This window comes from Onthophagus taurus, chromosome 11 (assembly GCF_036711975.1).
Source record: "Onthophagus taurus isolate NC chromosome 11, IU_Otau_3.0, whole genome shotgun sequence".
Lineage (NCBI taxonomy): Eukaryota > Metazoa > Arthropoda > Insecta > Coleoptera > Scarabaeidae > Onthophagus > Onthophagus taurus.
Genome location: NC_091976.1, coordinates 20520513 through 20539001, shown reverse-complemented (window position 1 = coordinate 20539001; position 18489 = coordinate 20520513). Strand labels below are relative to the sequence as shown.

The 18489-nt window shown below is 36.4% G+C and overlaps 3 protein-coding genes and 1 long non-coding RNA gene across 8 annotated transcripts in view; 2 read left to right on the top strand and 2 right to left on the bottom strand.

Annotated features, from left to right (window-relative positions):
* LOC111414828 (odorant receptor 10-like) overlaps positions 1-15813 on the bottom strand; it is a 37023-nt gene extending 21210 nt beyond the window's left edge. Inside the window, exons 1-2 of the mRNA XM_071199733.1 lie at positions 15414-15813; positions 15065-15256 (exon numbers count right to left, since the gene is read on the bottom strand). Of these exons, the coding sequence (XP_071055834.1) occupies positions 15065-15152 (88 nt within the window). The 5' untranslated portion in view covers positions 15153-15256; positions 15414-15813. The remainder of the gene's footprint in view (positions 1-15064; positions 15257-15413) is intronic.
* On the top strand, positions 308-3785 carry LOC111414808 (putative per-hexamer repeat protein 5). Of its 2 annotated transcripts, XM_071199730.1 has the most exons (6): positions 308-417; positions 483-980; positions 1045-1095; positions 1162-1539; positions 1604-1654; positions 1721-3785. In XM_071199730.1, exons 1-6 carry the CDS (start codon positions 357-359, stop codon positions 3703-3705), a joined length of 3024 nt encoding a protein of 1007 aa, XP_071055831.1. In that variant the 5' UTR covers positions 308-356; the 3' UTR covers positions 3706-3785. The 2 variants fall into 2 exon arrangements, with proteins under 2 accessions (XP_071055831.1, XP_071055832.1); XM_071199731.1 differs by lacking the exons at positions 1162-1539; positions 1604-1654.
* Positions 6706-12521, top strand: LOC111414811 (ankyrin repeat and BTB/POZ domain-containing protein 2). Of its 3 annotated transcripts, XM_023046258.2 has the most exons (10): positions 7718-8336; positions 8400-8985; positions 9035-9854; positions 9909-10156; positions 10207-10449; positions 10501-10659; positions 10708-10926; positions 10979-11539; positions 11595-11894; positions 11945-12521. In XM_023046258.2, the coding sequence occupies exons 1-10, from the start codon at positions 7828-7830 to the stop codon at positions 12341-12343; spliced, it is 4044 nt and encodes a 1347-aa protein (XP_022902026.1). In that variant the 5' UTR covers positions 7718-7827; the 3' UTR covers positions 12344-12521. The 3 variants fall into 3 exon arrangements, with proteins under 3 accessions (XP_022902027.1, XP_022902025.1, XP_022902026.1); XM_023046259.2 differs by lacking the exon at positions 7718-8336 and adding an exon at positions 6706-7041 and having other exon boundaries at positions 10501-10926; XM_023046257.2 differs by having other exon boundaries at positions 7714-8336; positions 10501-10926.
* Positions 12433-14522, bottom strand: LOC139431666 (uncharacterized). Of its 2 annotated transcripts, none has more exons than XR_011641718.1 (3): positions 13067-14522; positions 12768-12976; positions 12433-12686 (listed from the first exon to the last, which is right to left on the bottom strand). It is a non-coding gene; the product is annotated as an uncharacterized lncRNA (long non-coding RNA). The 2 variants fall into 2 exon arrangements; XR_011641719.1 differs by having other exon boundaries at positions 12768-12931; positions 13067-14308.
* Positions 15814-18489: the final 2676 nt, after the last annotated feature.

Sequence of the window (18489 nt, the reverse complement as noted above, 5' to 3'; positions counted from 1 at the left end):
ACGTATAAATTCAATATCTTATAAAACAATGCCCCGGTCAATCATAAATATCTAAATTATTTAATATAATGCTTTTTAAGGTGATTAACATGTCTCTTTGTTTTTTTCTTATCAATTCAAACGTTTGAAACATGCAAAGAAACATATCTAAGGTATAATTAGTTTTTCGTATTCGAAATAATGCGTACTTTTAGAACATTCCTAAAGGCTTATCTGCACCGAATTACAAAAAATGTTGAAGATGTCGGAGAAAAAAATTTCAAAGTATGCTTAAAATGTAAAATTTTGCGTATAAAAGCGAACTCAGTGGCCCAAGACGACATCATTTGTTTAACACTGCAAGACTTGGGTAAACCATGAAATTTAGCTTTGCTCTTCTGCTTTTGGTAGTTTGCCTAGCAGCTGCTTTGGCTAACGGTAAGTTTATGAATTTATATATTGTTACACATTCACAACCTATAATAAAATTGTATCATTTCTAGTTCATCATGATAAAAAGCATAAACATGGTGTGAAACACCACCATGATAAAAAACATCACCACGCTACAAAACATCACCATGATACAAAACACAAGCATGGTACAAAACATCACCATGCTACAAAGCATCAGCATTCGGCAAGTCATCACCACTCTGTAAAACACCATCTTTTACAAAGACACCATCAAACTAGACATCATGTCGGCAAAAGAATTCAACCGTGTAACCTAACGGTTTTTGCTGAGTCTTTAAATCAAGGTATGATATCAATCAAGAAAGAACTATCGAGTATCAAGTGTCTGATACATAAGTCCCTCTGGACCCCCGTACAAAACCTCATTGAAAAAGTAGTTAATGCCATCACATCCCATCTTAGTGAAAACCAACTGGAAGAATGTGTAAAAGCTGCGATTCCACCATTAAATACCATAATTACGGTCATAAAACAAGCATACTCTCTTTCGAATTCGGAATGTTTGAACGCAACAATAAACGGATGTAAGTATAACGTTACGATATCGCTCTAACTTTTCTACGAGATAGAAACAATTCTGTTTTTTAGTATACATCTGTCAAGAGGCCCTCATTAAATTAAATATTACAATAGGAAATTGTAAGTACGCTTTATATTACACCGTTCAAAACAAGGCTAAGAATTTGATGTTTCATATTGTTTAAGGTAATAACTTTAACGGAAGTATCGGTGGTAGTAACGGCAGCAACACTGACAACAATACTGACAACGGCACCGATAACGACACCGACGATGGCACCGAACGGTGTAACCTAACGGTTTTTGCTGAGTCTTTAAATCAAGGTATGATATCAATCAAGAAAGAACTATCGACTATCAAGTGTCTGATACATCAGTCTCTCTGGACCCCCGTACAAAACCTCATTGAAAAAGTAGTTAATGCCATCACATCACGTATTAGTAAAATCCTACTGGAAAAATGTATAGAAGCTGCAATTCCACCATTAAATACCCTAATTTCGGTCATAAAACAAGCATACTCACTTTCGAATTCAGAATGTTTGAACGCAACAATAAACGGATGTAAGTATAACGTTACGATATCGCTATAACTTTTCTACGAGATAGAAACAATTCTGTTTTTTAGTATACATCTGTCAAGAGGCCCTCATTAAATTAAATATTACAATAGGAAACTGTAAGTACGCTTTATATTACACCGTTCAAAACAAGGCTAAGAATTTGATGTTTCATTTTGTTTAAGGTAATAACACTGACGGAAGTATTGGTGGTAATAACGGCAACAACACTGGCAACAACACCGACAACGGCACGGGCAACGGAACGGACAACGGCAATGGTAACGACAACGGCAATGGTAACGACAACGGTACCGATAATGGCAATGTTAACGGCAACGGCACCGACAACGGCAACAGCACAGACAACGGCAACAACACAGACAACGGCAATGGTAATGGCAATGGTAACAACAACAGCACAGACAACAGCGACGGTAACGGCGATGGTAACGGTAACGGCATCGACAACGGTAACAGCACAGACAACGGCAATGGTAACGACAACGGCACCGACAACGGTACGGACAACGGCAACAGCACAGACAACGGCAATGGTAATGGCAATGGTAACAACAACAGCACTGCCAACAGCAACGGTAACGGCAATGGTAACGGTAACGGCACCGACAACGGCAACAGCACAGACAACGGCAATGGTAACGGCAATGGTACCGACAACGGTACCGACAACGGCAACAGCACAGATAACGGCAATGGTAATGGCAATGGTAACAACAATAGCACAGACAACAGCAACGGTAACGGCAATGGTAACGGTAACGGCACCGACAACGGCAACAGCACAGACAACGGCAATGGTGACAACAACGGAACAGATAACGGTACCGACAACGGCACTGACGAAGGCAACAACACAGACAACGGCAATGATAACGGCAATGATAACGGCAATGGTAACGGTAACGGCAACGGCAACGGCACCGACAACGGCGGCGGCAACGACAACGACAACGGCAGCGGCACCGACAACGGCGGCGGCAACGAGAACGGCGGTGGAAACGGCAACGGCAACGAGAACGGCGGTGGAAACGGCAACGAGAACGGCGGTGGAAACGGCAACGGCGGCAACGGCAACGACAACGGCGGCAGCGGCAACGGTGGTGGAAACGGCAACGGCGGCAGCGGCAACGGCAACGATGGTGGAAACGGCAACGGCAACGGCGGTGGAAACGGCAACGATGGTGGAAACGGCAACGGCAACGGCGGTGGAAACGGCAACGGCAGCAACGGCAACGGCGGCGGCAATGACAACGGCAGCGGCAACGACAACGGCGGCGGCAGCGACGGCGGTAATAACAGCAGCGGTAACGGCAACGGCGGCAATAACAGCAGCGGTAACGGCAACGGCGGCGGTAACGGCAACGGCGGCGGTAACGGCAACGGCAACGAGAACGGCGGTGGAAACGGCAACGGCAACGAGAACGGCGGTGGAAACGGCAACGGCGGCAACGGCAACGACAACGGCGGCAGCGGCAACGGTGGTGGAAACGGCAACGGCGGCAGCGGCAACGGCAACGGTGGTGGAAACGGCAACGGCAACGGCGGTGGAAACGGCAACGGCAGCAACGGCAACGGCGGCGGCAATGACAACGGCAGCGGCAACGACAACGGCGGTGGAAACGACAACGGCGGCGGCGGCGACGGCGGTAATAACAGCAGCGGTAACGGCAACGGCGGCAATAACAGCAGCGGTAACGGCAACGGCGGCGGTAACGGCAACGGCGGCGGTAACGGCAATGGCGGTGGTAACGACAATGAGGGTGGTAACGGCGGCAGCAACGGCAACGGTGGCGGCAATGGCAACGGCGGTAGCAACAGCAACGGCGGCGGAAACGGAAATGGCAACGAAAACGGCGGAGGCAACGGCAATGGAAACGGAAATGGCAACGCCAATTGCAACGGCAATGGCAACGGCTATGGGAACAACAAAGGCAACGGTAAAGACAACAGCAAGGAGAATAAAGGCGAATTCGACAAAAATTCTTCGCAAAATGACAGTGGGAGTCACGAAGACAATGATAAAGACGACTGCAAAGGACATCCCAACGGATGCAAGGGTAAATTCCATGGCACAAAATTCCGTCATTATGTTCCAAGACATCACCTGAAACATCACAAACTCCACAAACACAGCTCACACTATTAAACACCCTAATCCATACATAAATGTCAGGGATTTGTGGTCATATGTAATATATCAATAAAGAATAGTAAGTTACATATGAATATAGCGGTTTTTCAATCAGACATCAACATATATCCTTTAGCTTGTAAAATCAGCATAAACGTAGAGGTTACCACTTCAAATATATTATTCTGCTGTAAAAACATTTTATTTTATTTATTCATAATTCACCTATGACCGTATGTGTATATGTATGTTATGGTATATGTTATTCAAAGATTAAATTGAATAAAACGAAATAAATATTCCGGTTGTGTCGCTTGAGTGAAGGCCCGTCGGATTTAGATGATATTGAGTTATTAATAATTAATGAAATCGTACATCTACAAGAAGTTATTAAGATAGCACTTGTACAACATAGATATGTGTATGGAGACTAATGATGTTAGGATAACTTTAGAGTGTATTTAACGCTGCAATTAATTTATTTGAGCAATACCCCTATTCTGTCCAAAGTATATAATATGTGGAAAATATTTGAACTTTCTTGAGCTATAACTTTTGGACAACTACTCAGAACAACGCGGATTTTAAACACCATTAAATGATCGCATACACTTTTTTCATCTCACTAGCAGTCATGATTTGATTAGTTAATACACTGTTAAAAAAAGTGGCACGACAACTATCGAGACCACTCTGTGTAATATATAACATAATATTCTCCGAGAGTTCAGTTCCATTAGACTTTACAAAAACTATTATAATACCTGTTCAAAAAAAGAGCTCACAGAAAGATGTTGGAAACTATAGACCAGTGGTGTCCACTAATTTTTGACCAAAATCGACTTTTTATATAAATGTTTTGCCAAGATCGACCGAATGGTTTACAATTCGGTTTACAACTGGCCTCCTCCTATCATATCGCACGTTTAACACTAAAGTGACTCAACTCAAATAAGACTATTTATAAGAAAACAAGCGCGGCAATTGATAGACGGCACCTTTTTATGACATTTTATGATTAAAACTAAAAATATTCAATTTTTGAGTTGTGCCACTTTATTTCTAAAGGTGCGATATTTACCTACCAGCTTATAATAATATCACATCTTTTCAATGAAGAAAAAAATCATTTCATTTAACTCATTTATTAATATTTTAAGTTTTAATACAGATATTAAATTGAGCTTCCAGGTGCATTGGTACATATTTGACTTATTCGACACTGCTATGAGTCTACAATCTTTTTAAAGTTGGGAATGTAATTACTTAGGGCATTTCTCAAACAAGATTCTACATGAGTATCTGTCAATGCCGTTCGGTATTTAGATTTTATTATTTTCATTTGTGAAAATGCAGTTCACATTTTCCACAATTTGTATACTTGAATTCCGATAAATATTTTCAAAAATTTTCTTCAGATGCCCTTGCTTTAACATAGATATCGTTTTGCAGTGTTATGATTTCTGATTCTAACTAAAAAGTGCCACATCATCAATTTTTTTAAAATCTTGAAGACGATTGTCAAACTCTGTAATTAGGTTTTTAATTTCATTTTTATACCTATTTAAATCGATATCGGTAGCAGCAATATTTTTTAATTGAGACGTCATATTGGGAAATGAAGTGAAATCGTTCTAGATAACATTATGTTTAGTTTTTGTTTAAAGGCATTTACAGAACTCATCATGTCAAAAATTGTTTTAGTCTGTCCTTGAAGTTCTAAATTCATATCATTCAGCTTACTTGTAATATCTGTCAAAAAAGACCACCTGACCTCAGTATGCATCACACGTGGCCGCTTTCTTCTACGTATAATTAAAAAAGCCTTTGTAAACTTTTTGCTCCGATAGAATTGCTGATTTTAAAAGCTATGGTCATGATTTTTTGCATATTGAGAATTTTAGAGCATAGCATAAATATCTTTATTAGCATAAATCTGAAATATCTATTTCTGCTATAGACCCATAGCTTTAATATCGACTTTTACAAAAATATTTGAGAAAATTCTTTATCGTTGTCTAAATAGTTTTCTAGAGCGTTTTAAGAGCTTATCAGATTTCCAATTTGGTTTTAGGGAAAGCAGAGTCTAAATGTGTATGTAGTGGTGTCGATGATTCACTCTATACTAAGTAAGGCAATATTTTTAGATTTGCGTAAAGCATTTGACACAGGATCATAAGCAATTGTTGGCCAAGCTTGAGCATTATGGCATAAGAGGTCAACTTAATAATATTACTTTGCAATTGTTGAAGCAAATTTGAGATACGGCATTATTGCTTAGGGAGCAACTTCAGATATTTACTTAGAAAAGTTACGCACAATCCAAAGGTTGATTTTAAAACCTTTACTTAATGTGGATATAAGATTCCAAAGTCAACAATTATTTATAAAATATGAGGTATTATCAATCTCTCTAATCACTCTAACCCAGAAATCCAACGAGTTGTAGATTATGGTCATGATAATCGCTCTAGAATTTTATTCGTATGGTGCAGCAGATATAACGCGATAAGTCAAAAGTGTTTTACGTATTATGCACCTAAAGCGTATAAGTTTAGAAAATGCATTTCTGAACGTCACATTTGTGTCAGCTCGAGGAACACTGCTTTCACTGTTAAAACATGGTTAAAGACACTAGATAGTAATGGAAATTTATGCAAAATCCTAGAATAATTTTGGGATTTGATTGAGATTTGAGTCTGATTTAAGAGATCGCGAGGGATTTAAGATCAATAATGGTCTAATGTTTATCAGAATTATTACTATTGTTTTCTTGTATCTATTTTGTGGTCTCAAAGATGCATTATTATTATTATTATAGGTAGTAAAATTTATTGAAATATATTTTAATTAAAGAATATCTAACAATATGAATCGTGGCCTAAACAGACTCGATGTCAGCGAGTTTCGATAGCGAAGTCATTTTTCGGAGGACTCGAAACTACCTGTTGAGCACACAAAAACCTGTTTGCGGCGCTCGGCATTGGTTCACCAAGTGCAGGCGCCTTCTTCGTCTCTCAACCGTTGTTTTTACTTCTCCATTCCCTCGTGTTTACCAACGTTCGTCCTCTCCGTGCGTGCGTGTCTTTCTGACAGAAATCCACATTGAATCGCAGTGAAATGCCCGAAATTCTCAAAAATACGTCGCGTACGCGTCGAGTATTTTCTTATTGAGTGTTCAAACCGTGGAAGAATGTGAAGAATGGCCCATCAAAGCAGGTCAACCCCTTCTGGGTGGGAGTCAGCCTCTCCTAAGGAGCATTGGACAGGGGTTGATCACCTCTCAGGACCTTTAAACCCCCTTTGCATCACCGACGCAAATCACGAAATCCTCAGACCAAAACCTAGAAGGTATAAAACCTTTTATATTTTACGATCTTTCTTCGTCCGCTTGACACAATTACCATCTTCGCTGGTTAATTTTCTAATAGTTATTGTTTCTACAATCCCATCATTCCCGAACTAACTCGGGTATTGTTTTTCCGATATCTCCTTAGAGCACGGGTTCTAATATGAGAACTAAAACGAATAGAGGAGCGGCGTAGAAAGTAAAACGACTGAAGAAAGTGTGTGAAAAGCTCGTTTTAAGAACTTCCGATAGTTAACATTAAAACCATTTCCAAATACACCAAATTTGTAATTTGTATTTAAAAATAAATACTTACAAAAAAGTTTTTATCAACTAACATGAAAGGAATGTCGTTAATTCTTGGCATTTTGTTTATGATTATCAACTTTTTTATTGCATACCATTATAATTACTATTGCTGTAAAACCAAATATACACAGAGTCATAAAAATCGAAAATAGGTAAAATTTAAAATAATGTTATGCAATTATTTTTGCAATTTTTTGCAAAATTAGCATTAATAATTAATTTTACAAGAAAACAAGAAAAGCTTTTAATTTGTTAAATGATGAGGCGTTAAAACGCCCAGATCTCTTAAGAAATGGTGCCTTTGACCGTGACAGTTCGCGCGCGCAGTTTAGAAAACGAAACCGACGAAACAATAATGGGAAATGTACCCATATTCTATTGTCTGAAGAGTCGACGTGCTCGTCTATGGCTTTTCATTCAGTTGGTAACCGTTTTTCTGGCCAGTTTCTGCCTGTCGCTCGTTATCCTCGCACCAAACGATGCGTTGCCACAAAAATTGCTCTTGCATCCTGTGTTTAGAACTAACAGGTTGCGAGGCGAACATACTCGACCAGAAACACGACACCAATTTTATTCTATCGTCGAAGCAACAACAACAAACGGAAGCCAAAAGTTACACGTTCTTCGGCATGGACGGACCAGTGCGGATGCAGGAAGAAGACAAAAACCAAGAAGAATCAATAAAACCATATATATCTGAAGAGAAGAAAGTTGGTGAGACGATTTCAAATTTACATAAATCGATCATTTACGTTGATGATCAAGAAAATTGCGAAAAAGTGGTCGCAAATGAATTAATCGACCAAGAAACTAGTTTAACTTCGGTTCAAAAGAGTAACATCGTAAACGTTCTATTTAAAAACACTTATAGTTACGCAACGCAACTTATAAATGATGTTCAACTTCCGGATTGTTACAGCGACACAGGTTCCGATGATTTCCCATTGGGAATTGAAGCTTACATCTACAATAAAATAAGTTTCAAGCGGTAGAAATCATCCAAAAAAATTATTTTTCTCATTAAAAATCTTTTTTTGTTTACTTATTTCAGATTATCAAACAACTCTAAAGGTGAACATCCGGTTGATGTGCCCCAAGATAACCAAAATAAAGACCATCAAATTCCCAGTTCAACTAAAATCTGTTCCTCCCACGATAATCACGGTTCTCCCGAAAGAATGGTGTCCCCGAAACGAAAACTGGACCACTTTCCACATCTTTACGTGGCGAACAACGTAAAAACTTCATCGTTTAGCGAACAAACCGACAAAAATACCACCACAAAATGTCTTATTGATTCTCATTATGGGAATAGTTCAGGAAATATGGTTCCAGAAAGAGATACTGGACCGAAAGTTGAACCCATCATCAACAACAATCATAGATTAGTCGTAGCTCGACCACATCACCATGTTAGCGTTCAAGAACTTCGACTACAACGTGCGCAATGTAACAGTTCATCAGATGAAAATCGATCTTCGGGACACGCATCCATGTCAGATGCTAGTAATAATGGATCTCCGAAAGGTATTCCTAATTGTCCGGAACGTTTAAATAGTGGGGTTGTGCAAAAACCGGTGCGAACAAGAACTAATGGTCAACATAATCGATCTAGACATCGTGCAACACCGGCAAAAGTATGAAAAATACACACATCTTTCTTATGATTTTATTTTTAATTTCTAGCTTCAAGTACCATGGACAGGAAATGGTGGATTAGAAGATATAAAACTCGCACTTCAACAATTAACAATGCGCTCGCATACCTCCACAAGCACATACTCTAGCGTAAGTGCCGGTTCAGAATCTTCAGAACCAGCCATGAGACGTTTAATGAGACACTCTTCATTAGAAACAATTAACACCAACATAACAAATGCCGATGAATTCGTTTGGGTCGATTCCCACAACAGACTCGTTGAACTCCAACATTTACCATGGACGAATCATTGCATCTTAAGGGTTTTGCAAACCGGAAGATGTCGCGATCATATGTCTAGAGTTAGTGTTGAAACAATTCCAAGATTATCGTATTTATTACAACGCGCTTTAGTTAGAATCGGAAGGGAAACGCAAAGATTAGCTTCAAATCTCGGGATATGCACTAAACACGATATTACATTATCATTTAGAATCGTTCTTTGCCCACCTTTAGCTGACTCTTGTATCAAAGCTTGTTTAAGAGCAGCTGCTATGTTATCAATGTCCGGAGATTGTACTTTAAGGCAAAGTAAATCTTCGAGAGCTGGGCTTCAAATGCATGTGGGGAGATTTCATCGCTGGATGACAGATGTTAAATTAGCTAGATTTATTCATGAGTATGCAGCCGTTTATCTTTGCGCTGGATTAGAAAACTTGCTAGAAGAAATTCTAATGCAATGTTTACCATCTGATTCGGATGTTACACTTACTGCAACTCTTCTAGAACATGCCATTGCTAATAATGGAGATTTATGGGGGTTACTCCAACCTTACGCTCATTTAAATGCGGGAAGGATCGCTTCAGGTTAAATAAAACAATTCTAATTGTTTTTAATATTGTGAGGATTTTTTTGTGTAGGTGCTTTGGCTTTACCAAGATGGGCTTCAGTATCTAGTGTGGGTTCCAGTAGGGATTCAGGGAGAGGATCAGGTCCTCCTGAACCATCTTTAATGACGACTTGTGTAGGATCTTTGAATGAACTTCAAGATCTTATTAGCAGGATGCAGCCAAGAATTCCTTTGTGCCCAAGAGCTGTTCGGGCATTGTTTTATTTTATGAGGTGTTCACAACTTGAACATGGGGAACAAGGGGGAAGCTCTGTACAAGTAAATAAATCATCAATGCAATGAAATGATTATAATTTCTTTTTCTGTAGGAATTATGTTATGAAAGAGCATATGTTGTACTTCCTCCATTAGTTGAATGGCTTCGCGTTGCAACTGCCCATGGGGAACATAGATATGCAGCTATTTTAGATAAAGATGATATCATGCAAGCAGCCCGATTACTTCTACCAGGAGTTGATTGTCCAGTAAGACCGTTTGGTGAAGAAGCAGTTCGAGTTAGACGTTTAACCGGATGCGAAGATGATCACATTGAAGCAACAAGACAAATACACGTAAAATATATATTGAGTCCTTTCTTGTAATATTTTTTTTTTAATTTCCAGGTTGAGTTAGCTTTTAGATTAATGTTAACTGGACGACCAGAACTCATCCAACAAGCCATACCTTTACTACCTTCTTCAACAAGACTTGATACATTAGACCAACAAGGACATACAGCTTTAATGTTGGCCACTTTAAACAATGATGATATTACATTAACTGTAAGTTACAAAAATATTTTATCATTACACAAATTGATTGCGTTTCAGGCTTTATTAGATGCTGGTGCTTCAGTTGACGCGGAAACCCCGCCAAGTGCAACACCCGGTTTTTCAGCAATAAATGGGGAGACTCAACATTGGACAGCCCTTTCATATGCAGCGGCAAAAGGACATGTTCGATGCGCCAGATTGTTGCTAGAAAGAGGTGCTAGTGTTGAAGGGGGAGCACAATTATCAGAAGATAAATGCACTTTAACTCCTTTACAAGTATTTTAACACGAACCATAACCTTACAAAGTTACAAAAATAAATTTTTTAGCTTGCGTGTAGCAGTGGAAGTAACGACCTTGTTTCTCTTCTCTTAATAAACGGAGCTCATCCCTTTTTATCAACCCAAATAAAAGACAGTTTGTGTTATTCACAATCTGCTCAAAGAGGTTGTTATAGTGCCATATCTGTAGCTGCAGCACACGGTCAAAGAAGTTTATTGCAAAAGTTGTTATCGCAACCAATGACTTCTGTAAATAAAGAGGTTTTATCGCTTGAAGAGATGTTGGCGGAAGGTGCCGCGACAAATCGATCGAGTCCTTCAAATGCCACCCCAGAATTTAGCAAAACCCAAATCAAATCATTACAAGAAGCCATGTATCATAGCGCAGAAAATAATCATCTCGATATTACAGTTGAAATTAGATCTTTGGGAATCCCATGGACTTTACATTGTTGGATGCATTCTTTAAGCGCGGCTCATGAAGCTCGATTAGATTGCGTTATTGATCAGCTTTTACAAGATTTTTTACAAGTTTGTCCTGATGATTATAGTTCGCAATTTGTACAAGAATGTTTACCATTACTTTTTAATATATTTAGATATAGCAAAGTAAGTTTGATGGAATTTTAAGAATTTTAATTTTATTGTTTTTTTTTTTTAATAGAAGGAAGGAACAACTTTATTATTGGCAGATATTTTCTCGACGTGTTTCGGATGGGAACCAATTAAACCCATCAAAGAATGCACACTTTCGAATCCATCAAGTTCTAGAATCGATCCGAAATATGTTAATAACCCCGAGTTAAGCGACGTTACATTTCGCGTTGAAGGAAGATTATTTTACGCGCACAAAATCGTTTTGGTGACGGCAAGTCCAAGATTAAGAGCGATGTTAAGTTCGAAATTATGTGAAGGTGGACTTCCAACTGTGCAAATTAATGATATTCGATATCATATTTTCCAAGTATTTTTTTTTTTTTATTTTTAATTTGGAATTTATTTTTTTATTTCTAGATTGTAATGCAATTTTTGTATCAAGGAGGTTGCCAGACTTTGGAACCTGCCCCTGAAGATGTATTGGAGTTAATGGCAGCAGCAAATTTTTTTCAGTTAGATGGTCTTTTAAGATATTGCGAGAGCAGATGTGCCGCGATGTTAGCTTTGGATAATGTTGTTTCGATGTATATTCACGCAAAAGTTTATAACGCTATGCAATTATTAGAATATTGCCAAGGGTTTTTATTGCAAAATATGGTTGCACTACTTACTTATGACGATTCGGTAAAAAGACTACTTTTTGCTAAAAAGCTGCCGAATCACGATGTTTTAACAGGATTACTTCACACCTTACAGAATCGGATACAAAATCGAAGAGGTCAAAGTTCCAAAATGCAATCGAGCGTTTTAAAATAAATTCGACTGAAATTATTTTCTTGTAAATAGGCTTATTTTTTGTTATTCCGTGTTTACGGTGCAATATTTTCTTTTTGGATAAAACACTGTTTATTATTTTTTCTTGTTTTTTCTTTATTTATATCTTTATATTTATGTTTCATTAATGTATTTTTTTTAATTACAGTTTACTTTCTAATTATTTCTTTTATTTATATAAAAAATGTACTGATAGTAAAAATAAAAACTAGGTCCCTCTTCTTCTATAATTAATACAAGAAAATCCGAGAGCTTTACACTTTTCGCAAAGATCCCTAAGATGTGCAGATGATGATTTAGTTGATTTTCTTTTTCTAAGACGCCACTAAAAAGTCAAAAAACAAGAAATACTCTCAACCCAACGCACGTTACTAAAAAATACAGCTTCCTTCTTCATTTACATTACCTGTTTTTGCGGATAAACATTAATGTAGCACGATTTACATTCTTGCCCCATATTAGCCCAAGAATTACCGGAAGTCCATACCTTCTCGCATTTGGGACACTTGAACTCACCGAAACACCGTCTCTTACCTTGGTAGGGCGTTTTCTTCTTCGTCTCACACATCGCTAAAAATACAAAACCCGACGACTGGCTCTTAACTGACCCACTTTCTAAATTATATGTGTGTTAAAACACGATTTGATTCCACACTAATGATATTTTGGTAGGAGAGGGGTTTAGTATCGCAAAAAATTAATCACCTTTAACCAATTTTAATAAACACAAGTATGAACAATCCCAATCGGTTTTGCTGCAGCAGTTATAAAGTACGTTTTCTGAATGAGTAAATCTATAAAATTCATTGTTTATTTGAAGTAGGCGATATTTATATTATGATCGTGGTTAATTTTTGTTGAAACATTAAAAATTAGAAACATAATTCTATGAAAACACCAAGTAACATATACATATAGTTGTTTTTTTTTATTTCCTATCGGGTTTGATAAGAATAAATCGATTTATTCAGCTTGAGTCAGCAAAACAATATGACTGATAATTTTTTAAATTTTTGCGATAAATATCTTTCGGGGACACACGTTTCAATTAACTCGGGTTTTCCCCCATCTGTGACACCAGATATACATTAAATATAATTAGGTTCTTCCAAACGGTCTTACTGGACAAGCAACTACCGGTAGATAGCAATAATCGAGCTGCTTACATGATATCATCTTTATCTAAAATAGCTGCGTATCTTGTTCCCCATCGGCGGTTGCAACGCGAAGCCATTCAACTAATGGAGGATGCACAACATATGGTCTTTCATAATATAATGCCTACAGAAAAAAAATTAATCATCTCATTGCATTGATGATTTATTTACTTGTACAGAGCTCCCCCCTTATTCCCCATGTTCAAGTAGTTCAACTTGGACACAAAGGAATTCTTAATTACATCCTGCTAATAACATCTTGAAGTTCATTCAAAGATACTACACACATTAATCGACATTAAAGATGGCTCAGGAGAACCTCTCTCTGAATCCCTACTGGAACCCACACTGGATACTGAAGCCCATATTGATAAAGCAAAAGCACCTAGACAAAAAAAATCCTCACAATATTATAAACCATTAGAATTGTTTTATTTAACCTTTAGCGATACTTCCCGCATTTAAATGAGCATAAGGTTGAAGTAACCCCCATAAATCTAAATTATTAGCAACGGCATGTTCTAAAAGAGTTGCAGAAAGTGTTACATCCGAGTCAAATGGAAAACATTGCATAAAAATTTCTTCTAGCAAATTTTCTAATCCAGCGCAAAGATAAACTGCTATATACTCATGAATAAATCTAGCTTATTTAACATCTGTCATCCAACGATGAAATCTCCCCACATGCATTTGAAGCCCAGCTCTCGAAGATTTACTTTGCCTTAAAGTACAATCTCCGGACATTGATAACATAGCAGATGCTCTTAAAGAGTATAACGCCGTTACGTACCGGAATCAACAACAAAAAATTTTTGACCAAGATGGTTTTCCCTTAACCCTTCCGTGCCAACCCAAAAAAATGAAAACACCGCCGAACCTCAACTAGCTCAGTGAAGACGGGGAGGTTCGTTAATTTATATTTGGCGCCACGTAATTTATTACAGCGATGTCCATCAATTACGAAATGTAGATGTTCAGGAATAGGAATAGGCACACAAGGATCACATATACAAAATTTCTATAAAACACCTGATATTACAAAAAAAAAATAATTTGGTTTATTAAAAACAAAAAAAAATGAATTGTAGAAAGAAATTGAATAATAAAAAAAAATGAAGATTCGAAAATATAAACTAAAGTATTATAACTCAAATTTAAATAAATGAGAAACCCACTGTTTTGGGAGAAGTTAAAATTAACTTTAAAATGAAAATAAAAAAAACTGTAGAAAATATTCGGTAATAAAAAAAATTCAACAAAAGAAACTGAAACAAATTGATCCCGATACGTTTTGTTTAAAGTACAAGCTTGTCCTTTGAAACGTAGTAAAACCAAAAAAAAAATCGACGAGAAAAAAAAATAAATAAAAAAAAATCACCCCAAAATTTAGATTTTAACCTTACAATCTGAAATAATTTATTTGCAAGGTAAGTAAAATTTTTAAATGTTTATAGTAAATTCTCAAATATAAGTATTATTAACTTTTTTTTTTATAGCGATTCAACACATTAAAGAACACAAAATAACTTTACATATACGTTCTGACCTTGATACGGGTAAGATTCTTCTTTATGCAGCGATTCCTCTGGAGAGGGAAAGTATTCGGAGTCGGCAGAGGGGAGGCACTCCACCATACAATTATATTATTTGATTTTTTTTTTCTTTTGGAATGGAAAAATCCCAATGTAAAAATCCAAAGAAACTATTCCCGGAATAATAATATCCCAAAATAGGAGGCCTAAAAATTAGTAAATGGACGATACAAAAAATTAGAAAAGGAGGAGAAAGAGAAGAAAGAAAAAGAATTGTTAAATTATTAAGTTAAAGAAATTTTTTTTGGAATTATCAAATATTATAAGTAATGATTAAATTTCTATTAAATTACTATCACATACCTCCGATGTTAAAGGCTTCGCACGTGTGAAAAGTAAATCGACTCAAAACGCAAAATAGCCGGGTTAACCGTAAGAAAGAACTTAAACTTGTTCTCAAATAAATTGTCGATGTGATGATCCCGATTAATTCGGATGCGTTAAATCAAATTACGACCAAATGAATCACTCAAAATGTCAACCAAAACGCCTACACAACGACGTTACACGTTGAGTCTCGTGCCACCAAAAAGAGTGAGACTTCCTCTTCGAAAACCTAAATCCAATTTCGAAAAAAAAACTCGACCTGCGCGCAATAACTTTTCCGTATGAAATTTAAAATAAGTAAAGAATTAAGAAAATGACATCTATTAAAGAGAAGGCGAAATATAAGAAAAGAATAGAAAGAAAAGAAAATTTATAATGATAATTCCGTACAAATGAAGGAATAGGAAGGGAAAAAAGGATCTCCAGATTCTGTCGCTTAAAAAATTACAATATAAAAAAATTTACAAGCAACATAAATACAAAACATTGGAATAAATTAGACTGTAACAAGAGGCTTTGATACAAGAATCAGCTAAAGGTGGGCAAAGAACGATTCTAAATGATATTGTAATATAATAATAATAATGCCTTTATTAATAAGTCGCAAAAAAGAAAAAACAAATAATACATTCTTAGAAAATAAACTTATTTTCTGGACGAAGTTCAGTTTGGTTATTAACCAACTGCTCTTCCACTTAATCCAGAATATATAAGTTATATACATATGAAACAAAAATGAAAATCTTTTTAATAATACCAATAAAACAAAATGAAAAAAATACAAAATATGACGACAAGCCAGTATAAAGCGATATGATGACTCAAGCAGGAGGGAGGATTTTAATTTACTCTTGAACGAAATACAGCTCAAACCCATAAGATTCACTGGTAGATCATTGTACGTTTTGGCTATCTAGTAGGAAAAGGATCGGTGCGAGGCGCGGTGTGGTACCGTCAATACATCTTTCCTTCTTACATTCATATTATGGACATAGCTTCTGAAAGATACGCGTTGCAGCAAGTAAGGAGGCTGTTGACTTTTAATAATTTTATAATAAACGCAAGTTGCATGCAGTTTAAGTCTGTTCTTCATGTTCAACCACCCAGTCTGAGATATTGAGTGTCACATCTTCTAACAAACTTGTTAAATTATTTTGGAGGAAATACAAATAACATACGAAAGTATGAATTTTTTACATAACGCGTTTTTTGCAGAAAAAGCAATAATATTTTTTAGGAAAAGAAAAATGGCAAGTGGTATATCTAGTATACAGTGTGTCCCCGGATTGGGTCCCCATAAGGTATAAATGACGATACATTTTTGAATTCAAATTCCATCTTTTGCAATTAAAGTCTGGATGTCATAAAACGAAATATAACCAAGTTTTACGTTAAATGTCCTCAAAGTACCAAAGTTAACGCAAGAAGTTTGTTAACCGTTGCAGGTGAAGTGGATAAGTTGATTAAGATAAAATGTTTGTTATGTTAAATTATAGCGATATGCCGAATTTTATTAATTTAGGATATAAAAGCAAAATGCAGATTTTTAAATCATAAGATTAACAAAACATTTTCGATCTAAGCTAAATTAACATAAAAGCTTATTCAATGATACCACCACCAACACTAACACATAATTCAGCCCTTTTCCGACATTATTTATAACTTTTTCTAATATGGTCCAACGGAATTTCTCTAATAACAGTTTCAATTTTTTGTTTTAAAGTCTCTAAATTGTTATTAAAATTTTTAGTGTACACTTTTTGTTTTACATAACCCCAAAAATAAAAATCCATAATAGATAAATCCGGACTTCTTGGTGGCTATGGTTGCGGACCATATCTGCCAATCCATTTTTTTCCAAATAACGTATTTAACAAATTTCTAATTAAAATGGTCGAATGTGGGCCGCAACCATCTTGTTGAAAATATAATTTATTGCGTTCTTCTAAATCCACGCCGCCAAGATAATTAAATAAACAATTTTCTAGTACTTCCAAATATCGGTGTTGATTCAAATTGCCGTTTATGAACCACGCATTCACTTTCTGGGAATACTTGCGTTTACAAGCTATGCGATAATTTGGATTAGTCTTTGACCAGAATCGACAATTTTGCGATGTAACCACTTCATTAGTGGTGAACCATGCTTCGTCCAAAAATATTATGTTTTTTAAAAAAGTTCTGTCTTTCAAAATTTTGTACCCAAGCCACAAACAATAATCTAAACGTTTTGCTTCATCACCTAATTCGATAGTGTGGTGAAATTTTGGTTTATACGGCAATATTTTATTGTCTCGATAAATTCTTTGTAATTGGGATTTACTTATACCAACTTGAACTGCCCTTTTTCTTAACGACACCTTACCGTAATCCATTGCGTTCGTTACTGCAACAATCGACCCCGCATCATGCTCATCTAAAAGCTTTTTTTCCTTCCTTTTATTTTCCACATTGCCCGTTTCCGAAAATTTTTTAACAACTCTCTTAATTGTTTTTTTATCTACTAAAAATCCAACTTTTTCCTCAAATTGCCTTAAAACTGCATTGTAACTAATGTTCCCCCCAATCCATAGCACTGCACTATAAATATTTTATCTTGTAATGTAAACATGATTAATTAATATTTGACGATAGGCTAAAGCTAAGCTATCAAATGATAATTGTTAGTTCACTCAGATCATTTGTTTTTATTGTAAAACGGAATATTAGAAAAAAATTTTCAAGAAAAAACTCATTTTTTCTTTTATATGCTAAATTAATAAAATTCGGCATATCGCTATAATTTAACATAACAAACATTTTATCGTAATCAACTTTTGTTGTACATTGCTCAGAAAGACCACTTTACCTGCAACGGTTAACAAACTTCTTGTGTTAACTATGATACTTTCAGGACATTTGACGTAAACCTTGGTTATATTTCGCTTCATGACATCCAGACTTTAATTGCAAAAGATGGAATTTGAATTCACAAATTTATCGTCAATTATACCTTACGGGGACACAATCTGGGGACACACTGTATATCTAGACTAAACAGGCCATTTTT